The sequence below is a fragment of the Psittacula echo genome, assembly GCF_963264785.1.
Source record: "Psittacula echo genome assembly, chromosome: 1".
NCBI classification, from domain to species: Eukaryota; Metazoa; Chordata; class Aves; order Psittaciformes; family Psittacidae; genus Psittacula; species Psittacula echo.
Window position 1 is genome coordinate 74560383 of NC_137735.1, and position 21666 is coordinate 74582048.

Sequence of the window (21666 nt, forward strand, 5' to 3'; positions counted from 1 at the left end):
CCTCCCATATGAAGATAGGCTGAGAAAGTTGGGACTGTTCAGCCTGGAGAAGAGAAGGCTGTGTGGAGACCTCATAGCAGCCTTCCAGTGTCTGCAGGGGACCTACAAGGATGCTGGGGATGGACTATTCATCAGGGACTGTAGTGACAGGACAAGGAATAGTGGGTTAACACTTAAACAGGGGAAGTTTAGATTGGATATAAGGAAGAAATTCTTTACTGAGAGGGTGGTGAGGCACTGGAATGGGTTGCCCAGGGAGGTTGTGAATGCTTTATCCTTGGCGGTGCGCTAGGCCAGGTTGGATGAGGCCTTGGGTGGCATGATTTAGTGTGCGGTGTCCCTGCCCATGGCAGGGGAGTTGGAACTAGATGATCTTAACGTCCTTTCCAATCCTGACTATTCTATGATTCTATGATTCTATGATCTCCCTGTATCCCACTGCTTGTAATAGAGATTCTTCTCTAATGTTGAACTTGTCCAATACACTGCTGCAGCTTCAGCTTACACCGTCATTTAAATTAGAATTGAAAGTCTCTTCAAGCACAAGTGAAATGGGAATACAAATGTAGGCTGTCCAAAATCAATGGCTCTGTGGTCCCAGCTTAAGCATGTAAAGGAACATACATAACACTGCTGCTTTCATTGCCAGAATGGTTCAGAAATTTTCCAAAGTAGACAAACACATGCACAAAACTTTTGAAATTAAAAAAAAAAAAAAAAAAGGAAGTCTTTAATGTAAAATCTTGTTATAAATTGTTCAGTAGAATAGATAAGAAAATATACTTCGTATAGGCATCTCCCTTTCTGCTCAATGGCTTAGATTCCAATGTACACTCCTCCTGTAACATATTAGGTCTCAATCTCAAACTAAATTTAATAACAAAATGAGAGGAAGAAAGGAGAGAAAGCAACAGAAATCACTAAAAGAGGACACAAAATATTTCATTTACCTGAGTAAACTGAACATAGAATTGACTGAAGAAAATCTGATTATTTGGTAGTTGTTTCTTCTTAAGGTCACATTGAGTATCTGAGTGACTGACACAGATTTGTATGCTGAACTATGTAGTCTGCAAGCATTATTCAGAGGCTAATTAGCTTTTTCTATTAAGAACTTATGAAAAGGTGCCTTAATTTATTTGTGAATGGCAGATTACCATGTCACCACTCTGTTGCTATGGCAATACCAGCAGCAAAAAGGAAGTAGAAAAACAGGATTTTTCATGTTTTGGTCCATGCAATACAGACATATCATTCAGAGCAGTGTTCATTCTCTAGCTCAGAACACATCTGCCTTACATTATGTGTCTGTATACTCCCTAACACAGGGTTGGGTGAAGGTTTGGAGATTCCAGTTAATACAGTATACTTCAGTTAGCACAGCGTACTTGACAGCATGACCATTATCAGTTACTCAGGCAGAGTATTAAATAGCTAGATTCGTCAGAAACTTTTAGATACGCTTTTTTTCCTTTATACATGTTCATAGAAAAGCAATAGAGAAAAGAGTGATTAGCACTTCTCATTTCACCCGTAAACTGACTTGCACCTTTCAGGCAGTTAACAACATTAATAAGCAGAAATTACATTTTGTTCTCAGTAAATTAAAAATCATGAGTTTGGGTGTCTTTTTTTTTCATGATCAGCCAGTAACCTAAGATCTTTACTAACAAGGAACAGATAATTTAAAGTGGTTATGTGATGGACAAACAAGCATGGCTTACAGGTTAACTTTATTTTTGTCAAAGAACCACAATGCTTTCCTTGCAAAGTACTTGAAGATGCCCAGCAGCATCTGCTGTTCCTGGAATTAAAGTAATCAATGGTTCTTGGATAATGTGGGCAAGAGGAAGGACAGAAAAAAACCATAAAGGATCATAATCTCTCATTTTAGCCAATTCCTTCTGAACATCAATTTTACATGAATAGGAAACAGCTGATGTATCCTGTAGTACTGGGAGTAAAATCAATTCGGTTAACACCCAGAGCATGGGAAGGGATCCTGCAAGAGCCACAGCTGCTGGACGCTCTTGCAACCTGGAAATGCTGTGAGAAAGTGGAAAAGGGCTTTGGCTCGACCTGCTGGAAACCAGCCTTGGCAGAAGAGGCAGACCACAGTCGTCCTTCATGCCAGTAGCTGACGACAGACACTGGATGCATCTCTGAACAGTCACTCAACTCAATTAAACTAATTACCTCATTTTCACATGAAGCTTACGCTTGAAATACTCTGCTCACTTTTAAATATATCCTGGTCTATAGATGTAGTTATCAGCCCTCGTCATCAGATGGGGTTTTTCAGACAGCCCACACTAAGTTGAGAGCAGAAGGGATGAGGAGCAGAACGAAGGCAAGAGAACATCAGCAGTGAAAGAAACATGCTCAGCATGCTCACAGTTAAGCTTCTTCCTTAATTCTCTCTGCCTGCACATTAACTACCTCATTGTGCCATTGGATGATATTTTCAAGATAACCTATAGACTATATTCATGAGAATGCCCATATTTCCTCATAGAAATGGAGCTAAATATTTATGAAATGAAAAACATGTCAAAGTCCAGCATTTTTTTTGCTACCATCTTAATACAATAGGAAAAACATAAGCGGATTCAGAAGCTATGGGGTATATTTATCTATTTATTAATTGAATCAGGAAAGAATCTTGCTTATATTCCAGAAACAGGAAACAAAAAATCCTGTATGTTACTGCAACCATTTTTTCCATCTCTTTACTCCTCTAATGCTGTTTGATACCTTAGTAACAGTATATAATGAACAGACAGGCAAACCTATCCCATGTAACAGCAACTCAACATAATCCAAAAGGATTATTTCTCACTCCACAGCTATCGAACTGTAATTCCAGTTCCCTTCATCTCTCTCCTGTTTTTAGCTTGTGTTACATACTAACAGATACAAGTTTGCACAAGGACAACAGCTTTCCAGCTGTCTGCAGGAAAAATAAGCTTTGAATAATTACGTGTTCCTTTTCTGTTCCAAAATGTATTCCTCCCTCTCCTGTGTTGCAGGAGCATGGCATACCAACTGGCATGGGATACGCGGTGGCTCCGCATCACTCTGGGGTTTACCCAGTTCACATCCAGCTGTACGAGGCCTGGAAGAAGGTTTGGCACATCCGAGTAACCAGCACAGAAGAATATCCGCACCTGAAGCCTGCACGGTACAGACGGGGCTTCATCCACAATGGCATCATGGTACACTGCATTTCCATGCTTCATAGCAATAGTATTTTAAGTGACTCAAAAGTATGCTATTTTTACCAAATGCTTCAAGTTTTACAGCAATCATTAAAATTCTCTGTGACCAAGGATTTGTAAGGATGCAAAATAGTGTATTTATTATGCAACCATTAAAAAAAAAAAAAAAATCACATAACTCAGGCAACTGCAAATGTAAACCTCAGAAACTGAATGTACTTGTAGTTCCTCCAACTACCAACCAAGTTATAAATGCATATTTTGAAATTCATTAAACTGCCTAAGACCTATCTTTCAAGCTCTGGTTCATCTTTATGCATGAAAGGATTAGGAACCCACCAGCTGGGAAGGAAGGTGAGCAGTTGTGAGCAATCTCTTCCAGCAAGTATAATACTTCTCCAAGGCTGAGAATTCCTTCTGAGCTTTGCCTTAGAAACTCCCAGAGCCAGGGGCCAGAGACATGATCGACTCCTCCAGACCATCCATTTGTGTGGGAAGAGAAAAGGTTCCTCGCGTACATGCTTCAACTGCATGAAAGGCAGGAAAATGTACAAAATTATTTAGCCTGACTTACCAGCCAGCTGCAGCCCTATACTGGTAAAACACAAGAACTGAATATGCATAACTGCAGTCCCAGGATGCTTATAGTCCTGGCTGACTTGAATATTGCCTATGCATCCAAAGTCAAAATTGTGATTCCCTGAACAAGAGAAAAGGAACGTCTTAACCAAAACCAAGAGGTTACTGCACAGAGCCCCATTACTGTTGGAACGGACTCAAATTCAGCTGTGCTTTACACGTGTATGAAACTGCTCTGCTCAGAGTAGGGTTTTTTGTCCTTTTAACTAAGTAGAAAGATGAAAACACTGACTGGAGGGAAACCAAAGGCCTTCCCGAGGTGAATTACGTCTCTGCAGGGATTAGGCAATACCTATAAGCCCTGACAGTTGCTGTCTTTACTTGACCACAACCCTTTGATAGTACCTGGGTACTAATGTAGCCAACCCATCTAGCTCTCCAAGACAGATTTGTTTTCAGAGACACGCAGCCTCTCATTTCCTGAGGTGATGGGGAGCTGGTCTGGAGCTGCTCTAACACAAGCATCCCACCATTCCTGTACACATTTCACAAACAGAAATGAGGGCTCAGTATGGCTTCCAGGACTGAGGAAAGTATGAAGCAACAAGTCTTTTGTGGTCTGCAGCCCTGAGTACAAATTCAGTTCATTATCTCACGAACAGTAAGATGAATGGCCTGAGATAGCAAGGATGACCAGGAAGCACTATTTATCTGCAAATAAACTAACCTTGCTGAGGGAAAGCGAGGTTTGGCTTTTGGTTTTCTTCCTCTTGCACAAGCCAGGAAACAAACACGGTGAGTTCATGAGCTCAATAAAAGAGTCTGCATGAAAGCTCAACACCTGTGTCACAGCTTTTCAGACCTGGCGTCTGGAAATCTCCACATCTGCAGGGCCATGCTTGTTTACCACAAGAGTACAGAAGGCCCAGAGGAGACCACAAATAGCCACATCAGAGTACAGAGACAGAAAGGGTTGCAGCTGTGTTTCCTTGGAGGAATTCCAAGGAAATTGGAATGGAGGGATTCGGGTGGCTGTGCCAGGGTAAGTTTGCAAAAGAAGTTAATGTCACAATGGCACTGTTATTTTGTTCTCAGGTGCTCCCTCGGCAGACCTGTGGCCTTTTCACTCATACCATTTTTTACAAGGAATATCCTGGGGGTCCTCAGGAGCTGGACAAAAGTATCCAAGGAGGTGAACTCTTTCTCACCATTCTCCTGAATCCTGTAGGTACCTTCTTTTGCTATTTTTTGGACAAGTGACAAACAGGGAGGAGGGAGAGAAAGAGGGAGGAAGGGAAGGAGATCAGTTTTCTTTGATCTTGTTTGGCAAATAAAAACCGAGACCACTTGCTCAGAGGTAAAAAGAAATTTAAGAGGAAAGGAGTGAAATGTGTTCTGCTAATTTCTAACTACACTTGTATGCAACAAGTTACTGGAAAATGCATTAATTTCAGCTCCATCCTGTTTCCCAACCTGAGACCAGATGCCTATGAAAGAAGAGTGCACTGACTTGTCTGAGACTGGAAAAAACCAGTGAGGGTAGAAAAAACTCAGTGATTTTATTCTGATTTTCCTTTTTTCCATAAGCTTTGGGTCTTCAGGCACTCCTGATAGAACTCCATAGAAACCCCTGGGCTCGGGCCATTTCCCCACCACTGGCTCTTCAAAATAAGTTTTGTGAAGCTAAAAAACACCACAACAGTACATAACCTTCTAAGGAACTTTTTTGCTTTGCTAAGTGCAGCATTTCTTTTGCTCTGTCAACGTTACATGATCCATAAACTATATATATGTATGTATGTATGTGCACGTGTTAAAAAACCCTATGTATGTACAAGCACCCACGTGTGTGTGTGTATATATATATATATATAAAAGGTTTAATGAAAAGTGCCACAGACTTTATGAATGATTTTCAGAGCTATCACTCAATTTAGTCTCAGCTAATAAAGTGATCTGAACTGTGCTGTGTTAATATAAACATGCACACAAATATGACAACATGATGTAGTTGGGCTTATCAAGGAGGAAAGCTAATGCTACATTTTGATATATAAATGCTATACTGTGAAGTCAGAGTTTTCTTGATGTGAACAACAGTCTGGTGCCATTTAAAACAGCAGCCTAGAGGTGGAAGGATGAAGGATGAGAACAAAAAAAATTATACATCAATTATTTTTTTTCATTGTCCTGCCTTCATCCTGTCCCACCCCAACAAGCACAACAAACAAAACAAACAAAACAAAAACAAACAAACAAAACCCCACTCACAAAACACCCTGTGTCTTGCCAGGTGGCCTGATTTTCAGTGGTTTTAAATTGCTATACACATGGACTTCTCTGCAAAGTTAAAGAAACCTCAGGTGGAGCTGACTCTCAAGTCCAGGTCACTTTTATTTAGAGATCTAAATATAGATTTTGGTATTATATAATTAAATGCTTATAGGTGAACTTTGCCTGGGGAGCCAAATTGGTTTCTGAGTCAAAGATCCAGTGAGCTTTAAGAAATGGGACATTTCAATTAGGAATTTTTCTGTACCATACACGTGACACCTAATTTGAGAATAAAATCTATCTCTGTTCTTTATCTGTCTTTCCATGACCTGCAGTCCTCTCAGGTTGGCTTTTCTTCCCATAGTTTTCTTAAGTGTAACTTGGCTCATCTCTGTCCTGGGAAGCTGCTGGAATTTATCCTTACCTTTATCACGTCATCATTATCTTTGACCAATAGCTGTGTACCTTTCACTTATTCAAATTTTTCCTCAGACTTAGGCAGTCCAGCAGTCTGTAGCAGAGTATGTCCTTATTCCACAAAAAATACTTCAAGTAGCCACAATTCCTCAGTCACTCACCATGTCTAAGCCCGTAAGCATTCTGACTTCTTTCCCTCCAGCTCGCCTTTTCTCTCATGTCAGGTTTTTCTTCCTGATAGTCACGAGCTCACAATTGCTTATTAGAAATCTCAGCTTTTCAAACTTTTAACCGATTTTGTCCAAACGTTCTTACCAAAGCCAGGCTGAGGCTATGGAGAAGGGTAGCCCTTCAATTAGTCTAAAATTTGAAGGCTACTACTGAACTCTGAACAAAATCAGATAGCCTATGCCATCATTTATTACACTTTTCACAATCTGTTAGCCTGGGCACTCCAGGCAGTTCCCCAGCAGGACCAAGCTCAGAGGGCCTGGAGCACCTTCCTTCTGGGAGCTCTAACAGCCCAAGCTCCTTGTGCCGGCCCCACAGGAGGTTTCCTTCAGCCAGGCCCAATTGCTTCCCCCAGAAAAGAGCCAAATCCCTCCCTAGGCAGGTCTTGCAGAGCAGGTGGGTGCTCTTGTTGTCCTGCTGAGCATGGCACAAAGAATGCTTGAGAAAAGCAGTCCTACCATCTGCATTTTAGGTTTCAGGAGTGATGCAGCAGAAACAGGACCTTTCCTACGAAGGCAATACATAACAGCAAGCAAAACATGCCAGATTTAATCATGTATCTGTGATGTTCACGACAGTTATCATCCAAAGAAAAGGGAGGCGGGGGGGAGGACATGGGGAGAAAGATTGTCTTTGATTTTCTTCAGTACATTAAGTCATTGCTTTGACCAAACTAGGTTCCAATAACTTGAGAGTACAATATATATTATTGGGTGGTACTTGAACAGCTTTTCTGCACTGTTAATGTTTGATTCCCCCTTCCCACTTTTACGATTTTCTACCTTTACCTCATCAAACCTGATATTTTACTGAGCTAAGAGACACAAGTGAAATACTGACACATGCTTCCCTAACTCAGAGTTAAACACAAATCTGTTCTAACATAAGTGCTTATTCAAACAGGAAGAAACAATTTAATCCTGTGTGAGCTGAAGCAAGAAATACCACAAAACCCCATCATCATTCAAGTCAGGTTGGCACACTATCCTATGAAATATTCACTGACTGACAACAGTAAAAGCAAAATCTAGCCTTATCTCAGATGGAAACTAGTGTAGGTAGGAAACAAAATAATCTACATTCAAATGCCCTTTTTCTTTTATTAAATACCAAGTTCGGAAAGCACACAACAAACAAATGGGAAGACTTCTATTCAGTGTAAGAAAAGGTGGAGTATTTTGGTGGTTAATTTGAAGAAGTTTATAGATCAGTGCCTAAAATCTATGGTATTTTCTGAAAAGGATCAATAGAGGGCCAATCACAAATTCAGTTAAATAAAACAGTATGCTTTGAATGCTATGCGGTCTCTCATTTGGCAGCAGTACATACTGCAATAGCAACAAGAAACTTCCCATCTTATAACTCCAGAAACTTTTCACTCATTGATAAGCTTCCTTAGTGTTTGGATATCAACCTGTGCAGTTCCAGGGATTACCGCGAGCAGTTCAACATAAGCCAGCGTGTGCTCTCCAGATGGATTATGGAAAAGAACAACTGTCTGAAACAAAAAGGCTTTTTCAAAACCATAATTTAAAATGTTTTTGTTGAGTCCTATTGAACAAGATGCCTATTGTAGTCCATGGATAGAAACCATATCCGTAAAATAAAATCTTAACCAGAATGCACCATACCCCCACCATAAAGGCATACATTGTTGCAGTTATCCTACTTCAGGTTTTGCAGGGCAGGGATTGCCTGTACCACTGCTCATTTTTGCATTATTGACATTGTTGAAAAATATTTTTCATTTACTCTTTAAAAACACAGACCAGTGTCCTGGTGTGGAGGAGATCTGCAGAAATAGCTTCTACTAATTCTACTGCCACGTAGCTGCACAAGCCAGTTGCTCACTGGCTCTGGTGTCAAGCGGGTGTGCGCACTTGTCACCGGCATCAGTGTGAGTTCTGTGCACGCAAGCTGAGGAAAGGGGAACCCCTCCACACACCCACAGAGCTGCCAGGCTACCATGACAGCTGAAGTGACATACAAATTAGGTGTGTTATTACCATAAAAGATCATGTTCCAGAGTCCAAGACTGTGTTAGATATCAACTTATGCAGCTCGTTAACCTGCCCTGTGGTGTGCAATGCTGTTCACTACCCTGCCTGGTTTGAAAAGAACAGATGCAACAACAGAAAAACCAATCAAACAAAAGGAGTATCTGGTTTCACAGAACCTTTTCTACAACTAAACGTAGATGGTTTCCCCATGAAAATGAGCTACTCATAAATAATTGCTAATACACTTTATAAACCAGAAATAAAGTGAGCTGTGCAGTTCAATGACATTTTCCCAAAGCAGCTAAAAGTAAGGGCTGGTCTCCCACACATTGCACAACTGCCTCGTTGTTCCTGGCTTCTCTTTTGTAGGCAGCTGCCTAGTTTCCTCCAAATCAAAACCCTGGACCTGGATTTTGAGAGTGGTTTACTTTAGGGTGTGCTCCCAAAAGCCAGTCTGGACAAGAGTGCTTTGGCTTTGAGTCTCTGCAGACCTCCAACACCATTTGCAGCAAGCTATCAATTCTCATGTTTTCCTATTCTTTCAACCCATGTCCTTGAGTGTGCAACATGTTGTTATTAGTGTCATGCATAAAAACATCCCTCAAAAGCAACAAGATAGCTCTCTCACTATTTCAGACACTTAGAAGCAGACATGCAAAGTAATCGGTATATTTTTGAGCCATAAGTCCAGAAACACCATGTGGTTGAAGCAATGTAGGCATGAACTTACTCCACAAATGGATGAAGAGGAGTAGCACACTCCACATCTCATATCCCCACCTACACACAAAGCATCATTGCTGCAAGGCATCTCCTACTGCCACAAGGAAGTGACCAAAGCTGCTGGAGCACTAAAACCAAAAGGCTTCTCTCACTTTCAGTTTGCCTTATTGAAGAGACATTTACATGAACCTGTTGCTTATTAAGAAGCAAACTAACAACACTAGCTAAAAAAAGTGCAAAGAGGTGCCATATTTACCCTCTGCTAAATAGAGCGGAGAGAACACACACACACTTCAACACAGTCTTGTTCAGACTGTTTCAAATTTTAAAAATAATCACGGTCCCTTGATTAAAATCAGCACACCATCACCGTTTGCTGTGGATTCCAGCTCTTCAATTGTCTAAAAGCAAACTTAAAGTCAGCTATTTCTGGTCTTCTAGCTTAAGATGTCAGGGGCAAAGAAACAGAAACCTGAAAGGTTGTGAATAAGTGGTGACACAAGCTGATGAACAAACTTTAGCACAAAGAGCAAAAAACAAACTAAAAAAACAACAACAAACCCCTCCCCCCAAACTAAAAATAAAAATATAAAAAAAAAAAAAAAAAGAAAAAAGAAAACCACCCCACCACCAAAAAGCCCCAAAAAAACCCAAAAACTAAAGCATAACAGAATCAAAGTCAGCACCAACTCTAACTTGCAGGAGGACTAGTGCCAGCTTTTCAGCCCTACAACTCCCAACCTAAGGCATTCTCTGCATTGGCATCAATACATGTAATAAGTCAATCACATTCAACTGAAACATCCCCCAGCAGAGTTAAAAAAACAAGTAATACATCATGGTTCCTTTCATCACATGAATGAAAAAGATTCACCCGAATGATGTAGCTGAGGGTTTCCAGGCCCAAAGCAGGGCTATGATTTGTAGTCGTGTTTATAACAGAATTTGAGCAGATGGGTTGAAAATGGCAGCACAGAGAAGTTTATGTTTCCTTAGGCTGTTATGACATCCATTTATAGTCTTTTATCCCATCCCCCCAAACAACTGCAAGAAGGAGCACAACTTAAATAATCAAGTTTTGATTAACCTTTTTTTCAATTAGTTTGATTACTGGAGTGCATTTCAAGAATAGTTAAACATGGGGAAGTAAATTTGCTAAATAGGAATAATGTATCAGATAAGAAGAATTTATTCACAACTAATGTAGGGTCAGACTAATATAGGGTCAGACTGCAACTCTTAACAATGACGGCAAGCAGTAACATCGACATTGCAGTACATCAACTGCAACGTTATTTCTTCCGTGAGTATGCATATTCCATGTACTTCATATGTGGGAAGTTCACAAAGTGGCCTTGGCAGGGAGCATGTGGGAGATAATGAAGATTTTGCATCAGGTAAGGAACCTGCAACTAAATCTGCTAGCTTTTCTGGACTGTAAATCACGTCACCAGTGAAGCGGTGGCTTCACTACTGGCAAATTCTCTTTTTTCCCCTCCTGTGCCTTAGCAAGCAGGTGGTTTACACAAACCCTACCCATTACTCAAGCTTGAGTTAGCAATTTCAGCAACTGCATTACAAATAAATATCAAGCCCATATACCAAAAATGTCTGCACTTCCATGAAGCAATACCACATAGATGGTTATATTAGGAAATCCCAAGTGACACTGCATTAGGATAAAGAGTTTGCAGAAAGATTGTCAAGGGGATCCTTCAATGCTTTTTTGTTTTAAATGGCTTCTACTGAGTCCCCTGTGGCTGAGCAAGACAGTTTCACTTTCTTATTTATGAATCCTAAAGATGAGTCATGTCTGGCAGAGACGGTTTAGTAGTATGCATTGGAGGGATAAATTCCACCAAGACAGACAGAAAACAGACCATAGTTTCTTTGAGTTTTAATGAGGGTTATAGGAATCCCAGCCAGCCCTTTCCAGGATCCAGCTAATGCAGAAAGCTGTTCAAGTCTAGAGTTTGGGGCTTATTCTTTGCATAAACACTTCAAAGCAAAACTCATTAAAGTTAGTGGAAAAAGTCTCAACAGAGTGGGTTTGAAATAAACCTAAATAGTGCAACTCCTTGAAAAGGTATCAGTCTAGCTCTCCCTGAAGGGTTACATTCATTTGGAGGCTTAGAACAGTAACAAGAAGCTTCAGATGTATTTACAGATAAGCAATACATATACAGTTTGGGGCAGAAAATGAGGCATTACTGTACTCTTGGAGTTTTCATTTACTATTTTATACAAGAAAAACAATGAAATGTTCAACTGGAATACTTTTTCTCCTTGCCCGACCAAAGCCAGATGTTCGATCAGTGCTATGTTATTATATATTATTATATATCATAGACTTTATTTACTTTGTAGTTTGACAAACAACATCACCAAATCCTAATTAGGACAGAACTCCTAAAGGTCATAGCGTTAGCACTTCTCTGTCAGTCGTGAAAATAAAGCAGAAAAATTATCACCTTCAGTAGAAACAAGCAAGGGGAGAAAAGAAAAAAATACCTCAAACTTCAATCAATCATAAATGTAAAAAAAGTTGTATTAAACTGCTTTTTGCCGAATCTAATTCTGATACTAAAATAAAACTTTTTGCAAGACTGTTACCCCTGTGCTGTTCCAGCATGTACGCCTGCATGAATTGTAGTTGGATCTTAAAACCAGACACTACACTACTACTTAAGAAAGTATGTTGTTACTTAAGACGTATCTTCAAAACCAGGAATTTAATACCAAAGAGCATCAGACGGGAAGAATACCATGTCCTCAGCCTGAAGGTGACACTACCCATCCACGGAAATGCAAGCAAAAATGCTCTACGAACAGCATTTAGCAACCCAATCCCTTGTGAAAACAATACTTAGGTTTTCTGCAGTTGTGCAGCATTCTACTGCTTCCACAGTTTTGACAGAGCCAGCTTAAGACTTGCAAAATTTATTTGCTTTTTAAACCATTCTGAACTGCATTATTTCTTTCTCTCTCTTCCTGAAGCTTGCCAATTCTTTACAAGCTTTTTGCAGTGCTCTGAGCTGCTTCCACAGATATTTTTTTAATGTTTACTTCCTTGGGTTGTATAACTCTAAAAACTTGTATAGCACCTCAAGGACTTCAACATGTCAGTCATTTTCAGCACATTAAAAATTCTGCTTCTCATTATTTTCTTAACTTAGTTGTCCTTTAGAATAAGTGTCTCCATTCCCAGAATGTAATTGTAAAATGTCCCTTTCTCTCTGTTCCCTTCATCAGGGCTGTGCAACGTTCCTTTTCTTTGCCCCTTACCAGGAACAAACAGGGAGCACGAGGTGAAGTGAGCAAAAGGGATGAACGAGGCAAATCCTTTCCTTTGTTTCAAAATGAAATACATGAAAATTTATACATAAGGAACCCCAAAATGTTCAGAACATACAGATCCCAAACTGAAATACTTCAATCAGAAAAAACAGATTTCTCATATGAAAAGTTAGGGAACTCCACTGGATTTTAAATTTAAGGAGGATTTTCCACATTCAAATGTCAAGCTCAAAACTAAGTGGGTTCAGTCCATGTTCTCTGACCATTGCCTTTCGCTCAGTCTCCTGAGAAATACTCTGATATATTTAAAGCATGCTCTTACAAATTGTTTCATATATCACACCCTCAGGATCCCCAAGGTCTTCCAGTATCTCTTTTCTACTTCATCTCCTTTACTCCCCTGCTTCACAGACAATAAAGAACAGCCATAAACGCTTAATAGCCAAGATAAGCTATTAAATACAGCCCTAAATATTATTGCCTCTACAAACAAGAGTGAGGCATTTTTCCCTAAAAAAACAAAAACAAAAACAAAACAAAACAAAAAAACAAAAAAACAAAAAAAAAAAACAAAACCAAAAAAAAAAAAAAAACCACAAGAAAACCACCCAAAACAAAACAAAAGAAAAAACACTTCTTTAAACCAGAGAGCTTTTTAAGCCAGCAAGTGGCAGCACAAAAGGAACCTCAGTCAAACACAAATGCAAATATAAGTGCATCAGGCTTATAGAAGAACCACCAAGATCCACTTGCTCAGTTGACCAGTCAGGTAATTGGATGTATTCACCAGCCAGGTGCATGTTCTTATCATTCTCTGTTCACCTTAGGGTACCCTTACTCCTGCCATCCCTTTCCTGCAGTGCCCTTCCTATTTTCTGCTCTGCTCCAGCCCCATTTCAGGTCTACAGCCACCAACCCCTTCTACAAAACAGCGTCAAGTTAACGCTGAAACCAAAGCAGATGTAGACCTTGCACGGACAAAGTATGACCAAATGTTTGGCAACAACTGAACAGTAGAAAACCTTGCAGAAAATTAAATCCTACATAAGATCCCCACCATATCAAGCCATTTCCATATCTGTCCTGGTCACAGTTGAACACAGTGAATTAAGATTTTTTTGCAGCCTGAACCAACAAGGTCAGGTACCCACAGAGAGTTGGTTAAACTTCAGATCTCCACCAAAAATCAGCTTTTTACTTATATCCAGTGTCCTAATTCATGAGACGCTTCTCTTTTCCTATTCTCTCCTTCCTTGTCCTCCTTGTTACACATATAAACATGGCTGGGCTAACTCCTCCTTTCCTCTTCTTTTCAGGCAGTGTTTTAATTCAGACTCCCACTGTTTCCTTTTATTAGTTCTACCATAAAGACCTTGCACAGGTCATTCCTGCATTTTATTTATATATACATACATATATAAAAATCTCTTTACTCTAGCTTTATACCTGCATCACCACAGATTATCTAGAGACACAAGCATACCCTGTACAAAACGGTTTTGTCCACAAAACCAACAAAATAAGACATTTGCAACTGACAGACCAAGACATCTTTAAAAAAGAATAGTAGCAGAAAAAGTGAAAAGTTAAGCACTTTTTAGAAAAATCTCATTTTCCTATTTCAATCAAACATCCCTAAGAAGCTTTAACCTGAGATGAAAAGTGGAATATGACTTTCAGAAGATCAGCTTCTTTTGCAGGAATTTGGTTGTTGAGAGTGAAATCGGACTACTGGTTGAAAAATAACTTTGAACTCAACTTTAGCAACAGCTACAGACAGGCCATAATAAGGTGCATTTCTTTCTTCTTTGTCAGTGTCTTAGGCATACTTTTAATTTTGAAGGCCTCTTAAATGCATTTACATTTTTAAAGTCTCACCATAACTAAAGGGTTATTTTTCATTTCCAGTCTGTCAGATCTAGGTTCTGCATGTCCCACATGTGCCATACTTTGAAGATTTTGTTCTTGTTTCCTGCTCCCACTCACCACAAAAACAGATGAGAATCACATGTTATTGCTTCAGAATATTAAAAGTAAATGCAGAGAGGGGTTAATTTGTACCTTCCACAAGAGATTTGGGAGTGTTATTATGAAACATCTTGACTGTTAATAATATTTTTCCTTTTATTCGCTTTGTTTCTCTGAGCATAGCTGTAGAAAGAATAAAAAATAACCTTGGGTATTGTAGGAAATATGCTGCAATACAAAAGTAATTCATAACACTGTGCTGCTAAGGGCTCTGTGAACAGAGCATCTCAGCATATTTCAGGAACAGGAAAAAACAACCTCTCCATGACAAAACTGTCAATACTGGTTCAACCACCATTAGCAGGCTATTGCCTACAGGGACAGGCATGCCCCTCCTCAGCGTGACAAGAGGGATGTCTTCATTCTACCAAATTAAAAGGGAGTTTTGTTATTAACCAGCTGTGTCAGAATTTGTCTTAACGGTCACAAACATACCAAATCAAATGAAAAAGGAGAGAGTTGGGCCTGATTCTTCTCTGTATTGGGGATTAGCCTGCTGGGCCAACATAAAGAACCATTTCACTGCATGAAATGAACACTGCAGTGGAGCACAAGAGTGGCCAGATGCTCATTCCCCGTAGAGAGGAACAGGGGGATTGCCATCCCAGGGGCATCCCAGGCAGAGCTGCCTGGGCAGGCAGTATACCTGCATGATGCAGTCATTAGCTTCTGCCTGAGGAGGAAGGGACAATCTCTTTATTCCAAAAAAAAACCACATTTCATGAGTTTGGCATTATAAACACTTGTTTTGCTCCTGCCACAGCATGTAGTAAGGTTCAATATGATCAACATACATTTGTTTTGAAAGCTAGCACACACTACAAAAGTGCCTGTATCTACAGCACGGTCACCCTTTCCCCTATAGATATTTCCTTTAGCAGCTGAAGGTCCTGTAACTGATAACATGATAGAAATATAATATAATCATAAAAGTTGAAGCCACTTCTATCTACTATGATTAAATCCACTTCAACGTCACTCAGACTTTTAAATCCGTTTTCCCCTTTGTAAATAATTTTTTTTCCTTTGTGCTACATGGCTATCCCAATTGCAAGGAGCTGGCAGAGGAAAATATTATCCCATGGAAACTCAAGCAACATATTTAGAAACTAATTAGCTTGAAACTATGGCATTAATAAAATATTTCAAGGGTAACACATCTCCCTTCCCTCTTCAATTACATGTTCCTTCTTTAAGAAAGCTGATACCCCACACCATGAGTTTTGGTACTTTACCAGAATTACTTCCCAGCAAGGTGATGGCAGAAATAGTAATAAATGGCTGTGTGTCAACAAGAGGGTTACTGGGTAAAGGGAAAAAGAATCTGTTACCTTCAAGCACACACCACAGGATAATTTATTAAAGTGTCAGGAGCAAGCCTTAAAGGTAAAAATGAGCTGACTCAGAATTCTCTGATTATTGAAAATGAATCCTTAATAGAAGTAAATGGACAAGAACAAAATTTCCTTGCTGTGTCTGCTATTCAAAATTAATTGGAAAATGGCTGATTTGAGAATATTATATCCTCTAGTGAAGTGAAAATGCTGCAGGGTGGTTTTTTTTTTTTCCTGAAAAAAAACAAGAGTGAAGAATTAAATTAACTCTGAGGATTGTTTGCTCAGAGTAGGCCACCAAAACGGATTAATTAATCATCATTTATGAACACTCTATAACATAGAGCAGTCAGCTCTTCATAAAACTGCTAGAACAGCAACATGACAGTAAAACAGTTATAAAAGCAAATGATAAATTTCCTGTAGCTCCAATCTGTATCAACTTGCCTGGCATTTCTTTCTTTACCATCTGAAAGGAAGTATCCTGCTGAAAACCCTTATTCAGTATGTATAAGAGAGATCAGTTTGAGTGGGATGACTTAAGTTCTACAACTCAGTGTGCTGTGCTGGGCCCTGGGCAGTAATGCCCACAGGGAATATGAATATTGCTCGAAGAGACTTTATCTTCCTCTACCTGGAGACTACGAAGTGCCAGATTAATGATAATAGACATAATTCGCTTCATCATTCGAAACAGTTAGAAACAGATCTTATTTCAGCACATCTATAAAAAGGAACACCAGAGAAAGTAATTTATGGCTGCTTATCCAAATTAATGATCATTTTGACCGTTATTTGCCATCAGCAGATAGGAGAGCATATTTCTCCCATAGTTCAGTCAGCTTAGAGGATTATGTTTTAATTCACTGATTAGAAGGGTAAATAGAGAGAAGAACGACTGAAGATCCAGCTAAAAAAAAAACAACTTATTTAAGTCCTACTGAAGTGAATTGTATTGAACTCTAATCTGTGAAATACTGTGCTTTCTCTCTGGGTATTAACACAGACAGCCCCCCAGCAACATATTAGACACCTGCAGCACTAAAACAAATGTTTTATTCCTGAACATGGTCAGTCTGCCAACCTTGAAGTCCATGTTTACTTCAAGATTGGCTTCATTCTGCCTAGAAATATTGCCTTTCCTAGAACCTCCCAGATTAGCCAGGGGACATCTCCAAGCAGCAAGATGACAAAATTTAACCCCTGGTCATAGCAGGTGAGAGCAATTTGACGGGGCATTCCCAGGTGACCCACAGTGTATATGCAGGGAGACTCAAACACGCAGCCTGGCTCAAAAGCAGCATTCATAAATATTTATCACTATAGTTAATAGCTGTTTGGCAGCCTGGCCGCTGCTGGCTCCCCTGGTTTAATGCTGTCTGGTAGCTTACAGATTGCAGAGTAGAAGAGTCTCCTCTTCTTATCCAGGAATGGCAGCCATACAGGTACTACATGTGTAGATCACGCTCTTAGTTGTATCTCATCGTATCCTCTATGGTCTACATAACTAAGGTTTAATGTTGCTTAAAATACATGCATATCGTATCTAGACTTCTTCAAGTAAAGAGAATGCTGTCCATTAAAATACAATTCAAACAGGAAGAAATTTCCTATTTTCCACTCATACAAATAAAAGGCCCCTTAAGATGATTTTGGAAATTCTGGAAAAGTAATTAGTTTTGCTACAAAGATATCTATTCTACGCTAAAAAGTGACCCCTCCTGTATTATCTGCAACATCGACGTGCCACGAAACCATGTTCTTGTTTAATTAGATATCAGGCATTTATGAACAAACACACACAAATAAGAGAGCAGAAGGCAAATACCATGCCTGTAAGACAGTGATACACAGGCACTGCCTATGGCGCACCGTTCCAAGGCACTGCAGAGGATGTGGGCTAATGCTGGCCCATGGTGACCACTCACCTGCCAGCTCAGGCCAGCTCTTCTCCTGCTGTGCTGGCGGTACTGTCAGCACAGTATCTGCCACATGAAGAACAGCAAGGGACACCTATCCTTATTGCAGTACAGGAATAGAGACAGCATCATTTGCTGTGGATGCAGCTAGAGTGGAATTTAATTTGGCACAATAAACTGGTGCCAAGGACTACCCACATTATGCATTGGCACAAAATAATTGAAGCTGAACTGATTTTTATTACTAGAGGATTATGACTAAAGAAGTTAACAGCCTCAACCAATGTTTTGTAGTTGCTCAACAGAAGTTAAAAGGGAGCAGGCAACATGTACCATCAAGGAAATGGGGTATTGATAGCTATCTCCTCATGCAAAGTGCTTTGATCATCTTCGAAAACTGAAGATCAAAACCATGTGAGACTTCTCAGAGCTGGATCTTTGAAGATACTTGTATTATTCTGTCAGAAACAGTTGGCGTACAAATCTGACTTCAGGCAATAGTGCCCAAATCCTTTCTCATCTGGTTCATTTGTGTAATGTGAAGTTGGGGTTATTCTCGAGTCTGAATTTTTTGTCGTTTCAGAGGAAGTTTATAGTCTAAATAAGTCTCTTCAATGGGAAAACAGAGATGGCAACAAACCAAATTCCCATGTCATGAACTTCACTTAAAAATTAAAATATGTGGCTATAACAGGAGGACTGACTTGCTCTAGATTTCTGCAAAGCTTTCTTGGGGCCCACAGATGTAACTGGCAGTGCTGTATTTGCATAGAACTCATTATATTTCGGTCACAATTGGATGTACCACTGATCACTTATACAATGTTTTTCCTCCCTAGTGCAGCCATGCACTGACTGCATAATGTCTTCATCAACAGCAGTTAGTTTTTCACAGACTCTGAAAGTATAGCCTAATAGTGGAAAAAAAAAAAAACCAAAAACACTTTTCTTACATTCAGGTTAAAAAAAAATAAAAATAGATATAATTAATGGAGTGGAACCTCCTATCTGGCTTTCTTCATCTAGGACCTTCTGCACCAGGGGTATCAAAGACGCATGTATCATGGGAAATAGTTACTGTTTTGGAATGTGGTCTTGATTTAGCCTTTATTTTAGAAGTGAGCCTTGGGTAAATATTAGAAAATAAAAATAAATAATGAACATAGCAACTTTAGCCTCATAGGGAAAGGTGCAACGCACAGGATTTTTCTGTCAATAAAGAAGAATTCATTTAATCATCCCAACTAAATAATGTAAAAGGAGAGTGTTCCTGGGTAAATGAGAAACAATTTTGCTCTTTGAATAGGGAATGTTAAAACAACATAGACATACTACAACATTTGTATGGCTGTCCCAATGAGACATAATACTGCTGATTGACCGCACACGTAGACTGGGATATTCCAAGCTGTAATGAATATGGGCACAGGAAATATAACGCCATTCAACATTTTTGTTTCCCCTTCAATCAAAGACAAAAGTGTTTCTTTCCAAACACTGTGGTTTTTTGCTTCCTGTAGAGATATCATGTTTCAAAAATATTTGATTATCCTGTCAAGAATGCTAAAATATATAAAAAGATGTGCAGAGTGGAAATAGAGTAAAAGTTAAAAAAAAGTGGTTTTCAGGCATATAAATTATTTTGCTTCAGTAGCAGAAGAGACATGAATATGAATAGTGCTGAATTCTAGAAAAACAATTTGTCATTATTAAAATTAGTGCTTTGTCAACACAAAAATCTCACTTCCAGCTTGCTTTTTGTGCTGCTGCACAACCAGCTGCATTAAGGGCCCAACTGTTCTGGAATTCATTATGAGTGAATGGGGCTCTGAATCATAAGGTACCAGACAAGTCTGTAATCCATAACAGGAGGCTGTTCAAGATGTGAAATATATTAAACACCTGAAACAGAAAGAGGTATTTCTGTGGTCAGGCTAGCATAAAGCTGCTTGGTATTAGTAAATGAACACTTGACAGTTTTGCATTTCTTAGCCATGACATCCCATTTACACATTCAGAAACACAACATGCTGCCATCTAGATTCAGTTATTAGAGGTTGCTCTTGGAGCAACTGTGCAACAGCATTTTCTGAGCACAATGAAAAAAGATGGAATAGCAAAATCCATTTTTCTGAGAGACATTAATGCAAGAGAGAAGCAGAGAAGAGCAGGAAATACGCTACCACATTTCTACAAGAACAGGATTCTGCACCATGTATTTCCCAGTGTCTTGGGTTTGCACAAAGTTGAGCTACACTCCTGATTTACTTTGTATGTGTTAATTCGTCCCTTCTTGCAAATGTTATTTAAGAGGTGCAGAAGCAAGGAAAAAGGTTGTTCAAGACAGTGAACAACAAGTTCCTCTCAGAGAAGCACGATTCACACATAAGACTTACCTCTGTTCCTGGCCTTTTCCAGCAATGGGAAAGGGCCAAAGGATGAGCAGAAGGAAAAGACCTAAAAGGGAACAATGATCCCATTTAATTATTGAAGGCTGAGTGAGGTAGAGCAAATCTATACATAAGTTTTGTAATTGATTTTTCGACTGCAAGTGCTAGATCAATGGAAAGGCATAAGTTCAAATATCAACATATATGAGCCAATATCACATATTGGGTCATCTTAGTGATCCTTCAGACTGGCCAGGTACACCAGTGAGCTTAGGTGGATTACACTTCAGCTGAAAGCTGGTGCTCTAACAGTCCTTCTTCCAGGAATTTCTGTTCTGGAATGTAGCCATATGGTATTCTGAAGAAGAAGCCAGAAGCTTTGTGCTAATTTCATAATTGTTTCAATTCGCTAGGATAAATGGCAAGGACATTGGTGGCTATGGAGCACAGGCTCCTGGGATCATAAATCAAACAGCCTTGTTTAGTATCAGCTCCTGTACAAACACACACAACTGCAGATTTCCCTCAGGCTAGAGGGATTCCCACACACAAAACCAAATATGATTTCCAGTCTTAGAGGAGACCAGCATCCTAGTGCCCTCCAGAGACACGTAGCTAACCTCATCCAAAAACGAGTGCTTTTAGTTAAGACTGTATTGAATTTGGCACTTATAGGAGGAAATAAACCTCTATATTCTGCATTAATAGGTACACAGGACTATGGATCTGGAGAAAGTGCACTAACTCTGAGTAGAGAAGGCAGTTTTGCTGCACTTCAAGCAGATCCAGCATTGTTTATATTCCAATAATTTTGAAGCAAGCTTTTTATTTTCCTCTACTAAGACAACCTAGATTTCATTTCATGTATATGACTCAAGCATGCAAATACAAATATTACATATAGAAAATTCCCTGTATATTTATAATTTCTGGAGATAACTGATTCTAAAAAGCCCTGGAAGAAAGAACTAGATAGTAAACTTGTGTGACGACCCTGTCATTAGTTTACAAACAATCTCATATCACAGAGACCAATTGCCAAAGCTGATGAGATACTACATCAGAACAAACTACAGCATCACTTGAACACTGCTGTCCTGCAGAGTGTCTGGGCTGGCCCCAGTGGGGGAACAAACTAACACACAATTGATGTAGCTGCCCATAATGTGCTTGCTATAGGCTGTGTAGTGACCGCAAGGGGTTTTAATCAGAATTTTTCTGCACATTTGTGTAACACAGATTGCTTATGCTAGTTT

General features: G+C 39.5%; 1 protein-coding gene across 1 annotated transcript in view; it reads left to right on the forward strand.

The window, feature by feature from the left end:
* The window catches only part of LOC308222042 (bifunctional heparan sulfate N-deacetylase/N-sulfotransferase 4), a gene marked incomplete at its 5' end in the record, with an annotated part of 76442 nt that overhangs the window by 38526 nt on the left and 16250 nt on the right, over positions 1–21666 (forward strand). The window contains 2 exons of the mRNA XM_080619554.1: positions 3030–3215; positions 4893–5021. Coding sequence (XP_080475680.1) covers positions 3030–3215; positions 4893–5021 — 315 coding nt within the window. The remainder of the gene's footprint in view (positions 1–3029; positions 3216–4892; positions 5022–21666) is intronic.